We start from the raw sequence: 12,166 nt of genomic DNA on the forward strand, positions 1-12,166 counted from the left end.
AATGGAATTATGCTACTACTGAAAAGGAATTTTTAGCGGTTGTGTTTGCATGTGATAAGTTTAGGCCTTTATTATTGATTCTAAAGTGACTATTCACACTAATCATGATGCTATTAAATACCTTATAGAAAAGAAAGATGCTAAGCCTAGACTCATTAGGTGGGTACTTTTACTTCAGGAGTTTGATTTTCCTATCGTTGATATAAAGGGAGCTGACAACCCTGTTGCACATAAATTGTCTAGGATGGAAAATGTTCTTGATGACTCACTACCTGTTGATGATAATTTTCCTGATGAGAAACTTGTTGTTATAAACACTTCACATAGTACTCCTTGGTATCTGGATTATGCCAATGAAATTGTTGCTAAATATATTCCGCCTAGGTTCACCTATAAACAAAAGAAAAAAATGTTTGATTTACGACATTACTTTTTGGATGACCCACATCTTTAAAATAAGGAGTAGATGGTGTATACATGAGCATGAGCAGGATCAGATTCTAAGGAAGTGTCATTCCGAGGCCTACGAAGGTCATCACGGCAGTGACAGAACTGCACACAAGGTATTACAATCTGGTTTCTGTTGTCCTACTCTTTTTAAAGATGCTCATAAGTATGTCCTTTCTTGTGATGTATGCCAAAGTGTAGGTAATATTGGTAAACGTCAGGAAATGTCTATGAACTATTCACTTGCTATTGAACCATTTGATGTCCGGGGATTTGACTTTATGGGACCTTTTCCTTCCTTGAATGGATATACTCATATTCTAGTTAATGTTGATTAAGTTACTAAGTGGCTAGAAGCTATTCCAACTAGTAGTGTTGATCATAACACTTTTGTTAAAATGCTGAAGGACATTATCTTTTCGAGGTTTGGTGTCCCTAGATACTTAATGACTGATGGGGGTTCACATTTTATTCATAGTGCTTTCCATAAACTGCTAGCTAAATATGATGTTAACCATAGAATTGCATCACCTCATCATCCTCAATCTAGTGGTCAAGTTGAACTGAGCAATCAATAAATAAAATTAATCTTGCAGAAGATTGTCAATAGGTCTAGAAAGAATTGGTCTAAGAAACTTGATGATCCTTTGTGGGATTATAGGACTGCTTATAAGAATCCCATGGGGATGTCCCCATATAAAATGGTATCTGGAAAATATTGTCAATTACCTCTTCAGTTAGAACATAAGGCTTATTGAGCAATTAAAGAACTTAATTATGATTTTAAAATTGCCGGTGAGAAGAGGTTATTTGATATTTGCTCACTGGATGAATGGAGGACACAAGCTTATGAAAATGCTAAGTTATTTAAAGAAAAGGTTAAAAGATGGCATGAAAAGAGAATTCAAAAACGAGCATCCAATATAGGAGATTGAGTTCTTTTGTACAATTCTCATTTTAGATTTTTTGTAGGGAAACTCCTTCCGAATGGGAAGGACCTTATGTTGTCGAGAAGGTTTATCGCTCGGGTGCTATAAAAATTAATAATTTCAAAGGTAAAAACCCGAGAGTGGTGAATGGGCAAAGAATCAAGCATTATATTTCAGGTACACCCATTAATGAGGAAACTAATGTCATCCAAGTCACAACACTCGAGAAACACATAAAGGAAGTCTTCCACAACACTCTAGAAACCTGAAAAAGGTGTAGGTACGTGCTACGATAAGTAAACCGACTCCAACAATTCCAAAAAATTTAACTGGTTTTGGTATTTTAGAAAAACACAAAAATAAAGTGGAGTCCAGGGGACCCACGAGGGAGGCACAAGCCAACAGGTGCGGCTGATACGTCTCTAATGTATCTATAGTTTTTTATCGTTCCATGCCGATATATTATCATTCTAGAATACTTTTGGTCTATTTATTTACCAAGTTATATTATTTTTTAGAACTAACCTATTGACCCAGTTCCCAATGCGAGTTGTTGTTTTCTATGTGTTTTTCACTTTGCAGGTTTTCCATACCAAACAAAGTCCTATTATCCTGAAACATTTTGGTGATTTTTTTTCTTGACCAAAAGAAGACCAACGAGCATCGAAAGAAGGCCAGAGGCCTCACAAGGCGCCCACAAGCCAACAGGGGCGACCTAGGGGGCGCCCTGATGGCTTGTGCCTCCCTCATGGCCCTCTCGACTCTGTTCTTTGGCTTATAAATTCTCATCTACCCTAAAAACATGAGAGGGAGCCTCGAAACACTTTTTATGCTGCTGCAAGTCTGTATTTCGATGGGAGGCCGTATGGAGATCCGTTCCGGCACCCTGCTGGAACGGGGGATTGATCAAGGAGGGCCTCTTCATCAACCTTGCTGCCCTCACGATGATATGTGAGTAGTTCACCATAGACCTACGGTTCCATAGTCAGTGCATAGATTGCAATCTCTCTCTTTCATCTTCAATACAATGATCATCGCATCTTTGTTTTGATCCATATGATGTAATTCCTTTTGTGCAGTGCGTTTGTTGGGATCCAATGAATTGTGTGTTTATGTTCATATTATTCACGATAAATATTTGAGTCTCCTCTAAATACTTATATGGTTCTTATGTGCATGATTATGATAGCTTCGTAATTCTCTCCAATCTATTGAAATAGTTTGGCCTACTTGATCGATATTTCTTCGGTGAGAGAGGTGCGTTGTGGTAGGTTCAACCTGGCGAATTTCTATATCCTAGTGATAGAAGGTAGGTATGGTGGCTGTTTTGTGGGAGGATAATGGTGGGTTTTGTGCACCGGCGAGTTGGTTAACAAGGCGCTTATGCTGGAAGACAAGCGCCGTGCGATGGACGACACCCGCAAGCGCAAACTGATAGGCAGTGGAGGACCCAGTAGCGCAAGACCAAGACCATGGCAGTCAGCACCTGCAAGACCCAACTTTCAGCAACAGCAATACAAATACCCGGTGTTCCGCCAGAATTATCAGCCTCAGCAACAAGCCAAGCCAGTAGTAAACCCGCCGAACAACGATGGAGTCAAGACCAACCCTCCAGGGCAGGTCACCTGCTTTGGGTGTGGTCAGACCGGGCACTATTCCAGGCAGTGCCGCAACAAGAAGCCCGACGCACCGTGTCCCAATGCATCCAACCCCGGTCAAGGTGCACCAGGAAGGAACCAGGCCCCCCACAACCAGCAGTTCAATATCAGGGGTCGGATCAATCACATCACTGCAGAAGAGGCGCAGGAAGACCCGGACTGCATTCTAGGTACGTTCCTCGTTAACTCAACTCCAGCGAAAGTGTTGTTTGATTGTGGTGCCTCGCATTCTTTTGTTACTCAAAGGTTTGCGGAGAAGTGTGGTTTAAAACCCACTCTACTCTGTGGACAGATGGCAATTCAAACCCCGGGAGCAGTATTGAGGACCAACCTAGGGTGTAGAAGGGTCGAGATAGTTATCAATGGAACGAGTTTCTTGGCAGACCTCATTGTGCTTAAATCGCAAGGTGTAGAAGTAATCCTCAGCATGGATTGGTTGGCCAAGCACCAGAGTCTTTTGGACTATGCCAACAGGGCCATTACCATGACAAGCAACCAAGGGGTTAAGGTCAAGTTTGTCTCTGAGCCAGTATCGGCTCAAGTGCCTCGAGTCAACAGTCTATCCGAGGTAGAGCTTGATCAAGTGCCTGTAGTCTGTGAATACCCGGACATCTTTCCTGACGAGCTACCCGGAATGCCTCCCGACCGAGACATCGAGTTCATCATCAAGCTCATGCCCGGATCAAGGCCTATATATAAAAAGCCTTACAGGATGGATTCCGAAGAGCTGGCAGAGCTGAAGAAGCAGCTGGATGAGCAACTCGGGAAAGGGTTCATCCGTCCGAGTGCATCACCTTGGGGATCACCTGTTCTATTTGTTTCAAAGAAGGATGGTACCATTAGACTCTGCGTCGATTACCGTTCTCTTAATGAAGTCACAATTAAGAACAAGTACCCGCTCCCCAAGATCGAAGACCTGTTTGACCAGTTAAACGGGGCCAGGGTATTTTCCAAGATCGATCTTCGATCAGGATATTACCAGTTGAAGATTCGACCCGAAGATATACCCAAGACTGCATTCGTGGCCCGATACGGTCTATATGAATGCACTGTCATGCCCTTCGGTTTGACAAATGCCACAGCCTACTTCATGTACCTCATGAACAAGGTCTTCATGGAATATTTGGACAAGTTTGCCGTCGTATTCTTCGATGACATATTAATCTTCTCCAAGTCCGAAGAGGAGCATGAGCAACACCTGAGGTTAGTTCTAGGAAAGCTTCGAGAGCACCAGCTTTATGCCAAATTCAGCAAGTGTCATTTCTGGCTGAACGAAGTTGGATTTCTGGGTCATACCCTGACGGCAAACAGTTTGGCCGTAGATCAGTCCAAGATTACTACAGTGAGCAACTGGGAATCACCAAAGGACATGAAGGATGTCAGGAGTTTCCTCGGGCTCGCGGGATACTACCGTAAGTTTGTAGAAGGTTTCTCCAGCATCGCTCGACCTATGACTCAGCTCTTGAAGAAAGGCCGAAAGTTAGAGTGGACACCGGTGTGTAAAGCAAGTTTCCAGGAGTTGAAGAAGAGGCTAACTACCGCCCCGGTATTGGCTACCCCAGACATCAACAAGGAATTCGTAATATATTGTGATGCCTCTGGAACTGGGCTCGGTGTAGTCCTGATGCAAGATGGCAGGGTCGTGGTGTACTTGTCACGGCAACTGTGATCGCATGAGGAGAACTACGCCACCCATGATCTCGAGCTAGCAGCTGTAGTGCATGCTCTGAAGACGTGGCGACATTACCTTCTGGGGAAGCGATGTGAGATATATAGAGACCACAAAAGTCTGAAATATATCTTCACTCAAAGGGAGCTGAATATGAGGCAGCGGAGATGGCTTGAGTTAATCAAGTATTACGACCTCAGCATTCAATATCACCCCGGCAAGGCGAACGTGGTAGTCGATGCCTTAAGCCGGAAGGCAGGCTCCTTGAACGTCACGCTCAAGGAAAGGTTACCCGTCTTGTATGAAGAGATGGAGGGCTTCGGGCTTGAGATAGTCGAACCAGGATACTTGGCCAACCTCGAAGTCAAGCCTACCCTGGCAAACGACATCAAGGAAGCCCAGAAGGGACACAAGAGTATCGAAGGCCTCAAGAGAAAGGTGCGAGAAGGCAAAGCCCCAGGATTCTCGATTGATGAGCAAGGAGTACTGTGGTACGGGAAGCGCTTATGCGTACCTAACAAGGCCGAACTTAAGGACTTGATCCTACAAGAGGCTCATGACACACCGTACTCTATCCATCCAGGTGGTACCAAGATGTACCAAGACCTCCGAGAACAATTCTGGTGGCATGGCATGAAGAGGGAAATTGGCTCCTATGTCGCTAAATGCGATGTATGCTAGCGAGTCAAGGCTGAACACCAGCGACCTGCTGGATTGCTGCAACCTCTTCAAGTGCCGGAATGGAAGTGGGATAAAGTCGGCATGGACTTCATCACCGGGTTGCCCCGGTCGAATAAGGGTCATAACTCCATTTGGGTCATAGTCGATCATTTGACCAAGGTGGCCCGTTTCATCCCCGTTAACACCACCTACGATGGCAGCCAGCTGGCGAGTCTATACATTCATCGAGTGGTGAGTCTCCATGGAGTTCCCAAGGAGATCGTGTCCGACCGCGGAACGCAATTCACCTCAAGATTCTGGAAGAAGTTTCAAGAAGCTCTCGGAACCAAACTCTCCTTCAGTACGCAACTTCGTGTACTTCGTTTGTGTCCAACGACCAGACTAAGACCGCTTTGGGATCCCCATCCTTATCAATACTTTATATTTATTCGCAATATTCAGATTGGAATATCATATTCTTGCTTGTTCTTCGATTGCTTGCAGGAATAGACCTTCGTAGTCAGGTTGATCATGCTCCGGCGTGGTCAATAACCTCTTCGAGTTGGTTTAGCGATTGCTAAGGCGCAACATCGTGCACGTTTGTTGTCGGATTGTCAAAGTCGTCTCCACAAAATTGATAGTTATCATCTCACCGAAAGATCGGGACACCCTCCCCTCTATCAAGTGGTATCAGTTTTCAGGTTGCTCGATGAGAATTTCCAGTTATCCCTAGATTATATTTATTCTTCTTACCTGTTACCCCAAAAAAAACCAGAAAAATTAGTTAGATCTAGTCATCCTTTGTCCAAGCCAGTCTGAACCTTTGCAATTTTCTTTTTAGTGCTTGCGTAGTTGAATTATCGGTTGCATCATCGTGTCAAGTTGCTGGTCTTAGCGTCTAGTCTTTTAGAGTTTTGAGTTCTGTTCACAAGTTGTCACGCCGTTGCCGCATCGTCCTCATCGCTGCTGCCATATACCACCACCACACCGCCGTCATCCCTTCCGTTGTCACCCACCACCATCCATCAATATTCACCGCGTGCTTCAATTGTTCATTGTCATTATCATACTTGAGGTCATTCGCATTTGTGCTTGATCCAATCTGCATCTTAATTGGTTGTTCGAGAGAAGAGAAAAAAAGTGAGAGGAAAAAAAAGAAACAAAAGTGAGAGAAAAATAGAGAGAGAAAAAAAGAAAAAAAGTGAGAGAAAAAAAGAGAGAAGAGAAAAAAATACAAATTTTGGATCTATCTAGAGTCAATCCCGTATGTGAATTCGCATTAAAAACTCTTTTGCGCACTGTTCAGTAAAACATGTGTATCTTCCTCATGCGATGTCCATTTTGGCTCCGCGAGTACTCAAATTCGAGATATCGACGAGACTCATCTGAATAGTTGATCAAGCAAGTTCATTATTGTCACCTACAAATCGGGTACTAAATAGGACTTTTTGCCCTCCGAACGTCAGGAACACAGTTTGTCAATATTTTTCAGGTCTGTTCCCAAATTTTTTGAGTCCTCATACGATCTCGTAATTGAGTGATTCCTTTTGCATTCCAAAGCTTGAGTCAGTAGCATTCTTTAGAAAAAAATATCAGAAATTTCACATAATATTTTCAAGAGGGAAGTTCTAGAGATAGTTTTGGTTTATCCTGCTTGGGGTCATTTATCATCATTATCTTTACTGCCATTGTGATCTTCCTATCCAGAGCTACTTCATATCATCCATTACTGCTTGCAATAATTTATTTATGTTATCCGGAACAAAAATACTTCACCTGTTGTTATTTTATACCTAAATGCAGAATGACCGAACACTTGTATAAATCACGTGTGATGACAAGGGAAGAGGAAATGGTTGGATGCTATTCAAGAGGTCCTCTCATGTCAAAGGAAATAATTATTTGCTGTTCAAGAAGTTCTTTTCACGTCACTTTTAGCCCAAGAGAAGATAGAGTCCAAGTCTTTCACGTTCTGCACTCAGATTCGGACTGCACAGACATACCTGTACTAAAACGTCTTTAACTTTTTCATTCGAACTCCGAATTGCGTGATTCTTTTTGGGATGCAAAGTAGATTTTACTGGATTTCAGGCTCAATTGGAATCACCTTCAAATTCGTCCGGAGCGCGTAGATATAGACCAAACAAAATGACGTTGCACCAGAATCCAAGTCAAACAACAAGTCCAAAGGTGTTGCACCACCTCCACTTGGGCCCATAGGCCTTGTACGACCTAGGGTTAGTGTTAGGCTTCCTTGGGATGTCCTCACACCTCCTTGGCCGCCACCCCCTGCTTCTATATAGGTAGATCAACCTAGTAGCTTTTTGCTTGGGATTTGTTTAGTTAAAAGTTAGCCATTGCAACTCTGTGTACTTCGTTTGTGTCCAACGACCAGACGAAGACCGCTTTTGGATCCCCACCCTTATCAATACTTCATATATATTCGCAATATTCAGATTGCAATAACATATTCTTGCTTGTTTTTCGATTGCTTGCAGGAATAGACCTTCGTGGTCAGGTTGATCGTACTCCGGCGTGGTCAATAATCTCTTCGAGTTGGTTTAGCGATTGCTAAGGCGCAACGCCGTGCACGTTTGTAGTCGGATCGTCAAAGTCGTCTCCACCAAATCGATAGTTATCATCTCACCGAAAGATCGGGACACCCGCCCCTCTATCAGCCACTGTCTCTTCCTGTAAAGTTTTGTAGCAACCACCCTGTACATCTAATATTATTGTCAACTAATATCTTTTGCGAGTGAGGCTAATTTATTGTGCTTGTTGGTCCTTTTGGCTTCTGCGACTTTCATCGTACTTGTCATCCCATGCTTTCGTTGAACTTGTTTTGCCCTCTTCCTAGACACATGATAGGGCCACTATCTTTGTGGCGATTTCCGGGTTTTCGTTCCATAGCATTCATTTTCGACGACGCCATGCGAATGTGGTGGGTTTCTAACAATACATGCAACTCCTTCCCTTCCCCTGGTTGTTTCTAAGACAGTTGTATTCCAGATCATATGCAATGGAAAAGGGTTGGACCGGTTAAAAAAAACATGAGCTAAATTAAGTCCAACTGGCACGATTAGTATAGTTTAACTCACACAATCCTGCCGAGGACGCAGGGAGCAACAAAAACAAAACCATGGGAGAAGAACACTGGCGGGCCCAGCTGCTTCCCTTATCCGGCCCACGATCGCGAAACCCTAAACAAGTGTCCGACCCAGCCGACACTATAAAGACCTCCTCCGCTCGGGATCGGTCACTCCCCTCTCGACACTGCTCCGCCCTTCGCTGTAACCATTCGCGCTCTTGCTCGCTCCCACGGCCGTCGCCGTCGCCGTCGCCGGGAGCCATGGGCCTGAACAACATCCTGGAGGCGCTCTACTCCTGCCTCCCGGACGCCCCGTCCTCTCCCGTCGCCTCCCTCCCGGCCGCCGCCTCCGGCGACGGCGGGGTGGACCGCATCAGCGCCCTCCCAGACGACGTCCTGCGCAGCGTGGTCTCCCTTCTCCCCGTCAAGGACGCCGCCCGCACCGCCGCGCTCTCCCCTCGCTGGCGCGGCATCTGGCGCTCCACCCCGCTCGTCCTCCAAGACAGCCACCTCCTCATCCGGCCGCCGGGCCAGGGAGGCGGGCTGGAGAGGCTGGACTCCAGCGCCCGCGCCGACGCCGTCTCGCGCGTCCTCGCCTCCCACCCGGGCCCCTTCCGCTGGGTCCACATCTCCTGCAACTCCCTGGCCGGCAAGGAGGAAGCGCTCGCCAACTGGCTCCGCCGCTTCGCCGCCAAGGGCGTGGAGACCCTCGTCCTCGTCAACCTCCCATGGCCGCTCGACGTGGGCCTGCCGGCGTCCATCCTCCGCTGCGCCTCGCTCCGCCGCCTCTACCTCGGCGTCTGGCACTTCCCGGACACCTCGCTTGCCAACGCGCCCTCGCCCGGCCCCGCCGTCTTCCCCCGCCTCCAGGAGCTCGGCATCTGCCACACCATAATGCAGGAGCACGACCTCGAGTACCTGTTCGCCTGCAGCCCGGAGCTCAAGACCTTCGCGCTCATCCTCAGCTATGCCTCCCCCTCGCGCGTCCCGATCAGCAGCAGCAGCCTCTGCTGCGTGCTCGTCTGGTGGTCCATGCCGGACGAGGTCGACGTCGTTGCCGCCCCACGGCTGCAGCGGCTCATCCTGCAGTGCATTGGAACTAGGCGCACCACCAAGGTCAGGATTGGGCATGCTCCTGAGCTCACCGTGCTCGGCTACCTGGAGACGGCGAAGCATGTGCTACAGATCGGCAACACCATCATCAAGGTATACACCGCTCCAACTCCCCCCCCCCCCCCCCCCCCCCCCCATCTTATTTAATTTCTCCTCCGAGTGGTTAGACAAAAGTATTAATACATATGGATGCGCTGGTGTGAGTTTGCATTGGTTTCAACTTCGATCGAATTACTACACTACACTACGGTTTTTATTGCGTTTGATTTGCAGGCCGGGGTAACAAAAGTGTCCCCAAATGTTGTGGTTCCAAGCGTCAAGGTGCTAGCTTTGAAGGTGAATTTCGAAGTAGCCGAGGAAGTGAAGACCATGCTCAGTTTCCTGAGGTGCTTTCCCCAAGTCGAGACCCTACACGTCATGGTGAGTTTGTGACCTTCATCCCGCTCGACTCATACCGTTAAACTAATTCGTCTCATCAGGATTCAGGAGCACTATACTCCTGAAATTCGTGCTTACATTGAAATTCACTCGTGCTTACATGTGAGATTTTGCAGTCCTCCAACGGGAAGGAAGAGGAAGAGGATGAGCAGGACGACGGCAAAGACGCTGGTGATGCCGGTGGCGAGAAGCTCATCGGCCCCACGTTCTGGGAGGAGGTCGGCCCGATCGTGTGCGTGGAGTCGCACGTGAGGAAGCTGGTGCTGGACCAGTTCACCATGGGCGCCAACGAGCTGGGATTCCTCGAGTTCGTGCTGGCGAGAGCGCGGGTGCTGAAGAGGGTGGTGCTGGTGCTGGACCCCGGGATGGCCCCGACGGCGGCGAAGGAGGCGTTGAGCAAGCTGGCGTCGCAGCTGCCTGCGGCAAAGTGCGTCAACAAGAACGTGGAGTTCATGGGGCTCCCACGTCCAATGGCTGATTGGAGCTACCAGATCGCGTCTGATCTCTCCCTGAGCGACCCGTTCCCGGCTGAAGGCGGTATATTGGTGGAGCGTCGTCAGTGAGCATCCAACACTTTGATGTTTCTCTCAAGAACTTATTAGGAGTACTGTCCTGTTCGGTAGCCAGCCAGCGGCTATGCATGAGACTTTATGACTCGATCGTGTCTTCTACCGTATCATGCTGTATTTCCGTACGTAACTAGCTGCTTCTTTTTGCTGTGACTCGATTGCACGTGTTGCGATCTACTCCTTTCAAATGTTACAGTCACGCGACATTTTATCTATGGTTTGATTTATGCTGGCTACGATGAAATCAGAGATTGGTCTCTCGAAGCGTTGAGCCTCTTTCGAGCTCACATGTTTACTTATGTATGGTACTACTTCCTTCGTTTACTTAGACTATTCATAATGAGAAGTAACATAGAGTAATAACATGCATATGTTACTAGTTTAAATTCACAGTGGATAGTAACATTGAGCCTTTCGTTTTTTAGCTTATAGGTTTATATTGTCTTGATGTGCGTTATGTTACTGATAGTAAGAGTAACTAGTTAAGTTAGGAAAGTGCTATTCTACACTTGAGCTTGGGTGAACAGTAAATTCGTAACATATTTTAAAAATGTTCAAAAAAAATTGAATTTTTTTACAGCAAACTTTGACAAATGTTTTACTTGCTTGCAAAATTTCAGTATGAAATCACATTTTTTGAAGTCGTGGCAAAAAAAAACAAAATTGGTGTTCCAAAATGCTTTTGAAAATAGCATTTTCAGAGTTTCGATTTTGTTTTTTTGCCATGACTTCCAAAAATGTGATTTGATGATGAAATTTGACGAGCACTTCGAAAATTTGTCAAAGTTTGTCCAAAAAAAATTCATATTTTTTTGAACATTTTTATAATTGTTTTCGAATTTACTGTTCACCCGAGCTCAGAGCTCATATGAGCTCGTGTGCAAAAAACTATTGGGTAACGTAGTAATAATTAAAAAAAATTCCTACGAAACACGAAGATCAATCTAGGAGAAACCACCAACGAAAGAGGTAGAGCATCTTCATACCGTTGAAAATCGCAAAGTGAAAGCGTTACTACGAACGCGGTTGATGGAGTTGTACTCGCGGCTATCCGATCAGACACCGAACGTTCGGTGTCTTCGCGTTCAACACACATACAACCCGGGGATGTCTCCTCCTTGATCCAGCAAGGAGGGAGGAGAAGTTGAGGGAGAACTCTGGCAGCACGACGGCGTGGTGGCGATGGAGTTTGTGGCTCTCCGGCAGGGCTTCGCTAAGTACCGCGGAGGTGGAGAGGTAGGGCTGCGTCCAGGGAGAAAGAGATGTGTGCGTGCAGCCCTCCCAAAACCTCCACTATGTATAGAGGGAGGGAGAGGGGGTGCGGCCACCCCTAGGGGAACCCTAGGTGGTGCGGCATCCCTAGGAGGAAGAGAGGGCGATGCCCTAGGGGGTGGCTTGCCACCCAAGGCAGCCATCACGCCCTAGGGTTTGGCCCCTTGCGCCTTGGGCCTCCTCCCCTGGCTCGTACCAGCCCACGAAGGGCTGGTTCCATTCCCCTTTCAGCTCGTGTAGCCCTCCAGAACAGGTGGACCCTCTTGATGGACCCCTAGTAACCTTTCGGTGATCCCGGTAAAACACCGATAAACCCCGAAACT

At 46.8% G+C, this 12,166-nt stretch overlaps 1 protein-coding gene across 1 annotated transcript; it reads left to right on the top strand.

Annotated features, from left to right (window-relative positions):
* The first annotated feature begins 8,636 nt into the window (after positions 1-8,636).
* LOC123401351 (F-box/FBD/LRR-repeat protein At1g13570-like) lies at positions 8,637-10,835 on the top strand. Its single transcript, XM_045095136.1, has 3 exons — positions 8,637-9,657; positions 9,838-9,984; positions 10,119-10,835. The coding sequence occupies exons 1-3, from the start codon at positions 8,713-8,715 to the stop codon at positions 10,563-10,565; spliced, it is 1,539 nt and encodes a 512-aa protein (XP_044951071.1). The 5' UTR covers positions 8,637-8,712; the 3' UTR covers positions 10,566-10,835.
* Positions 10,836-12,166: the final 1,331 nt, after the last annotated feature.

The sequence above is a fragment of the Hordeum vulgare genome, chromosome 6H (assembly GCF_904849725.1).
Source record: "Hordeum vulgare subsp. vulgare chromosome 6H, MorexV3_pseudomolecules_assembly, whole genome shotgun sequence".
NCBI classification, from domain to species: domain Eukaryota; kingdom Viridiplantae; phylum Streptophyta; class Magnoliopsida; order Poales; family Poaceae; genus Hordeum; species Hordeum vulgare.

Bases quoted from the DNA above. Each gene is read 5' to 3' on its own strand.
- LOC123401351 (XM_045095136.1), top strand. From the start codon at position 8,713: ATGGGCCTGAACAACATCCTGGAGGCGCTCTACTCCTGCCTCCCGGAC. The intron at 9,658-9,837 runs GTATACACCGCT...TTTGATTTGCAG, and splicing joins TCGGCAACACCATCATCAAG to GCCGGGGTAACAAAAGTGTC. The intron at 9,985-10,118 runs GTGAGTTTGTGA...GAGATTTTGCAG, and splicing joins TCGAGACCCTACACGTCATG to TCCTCCAACGGGAAGGAAGA.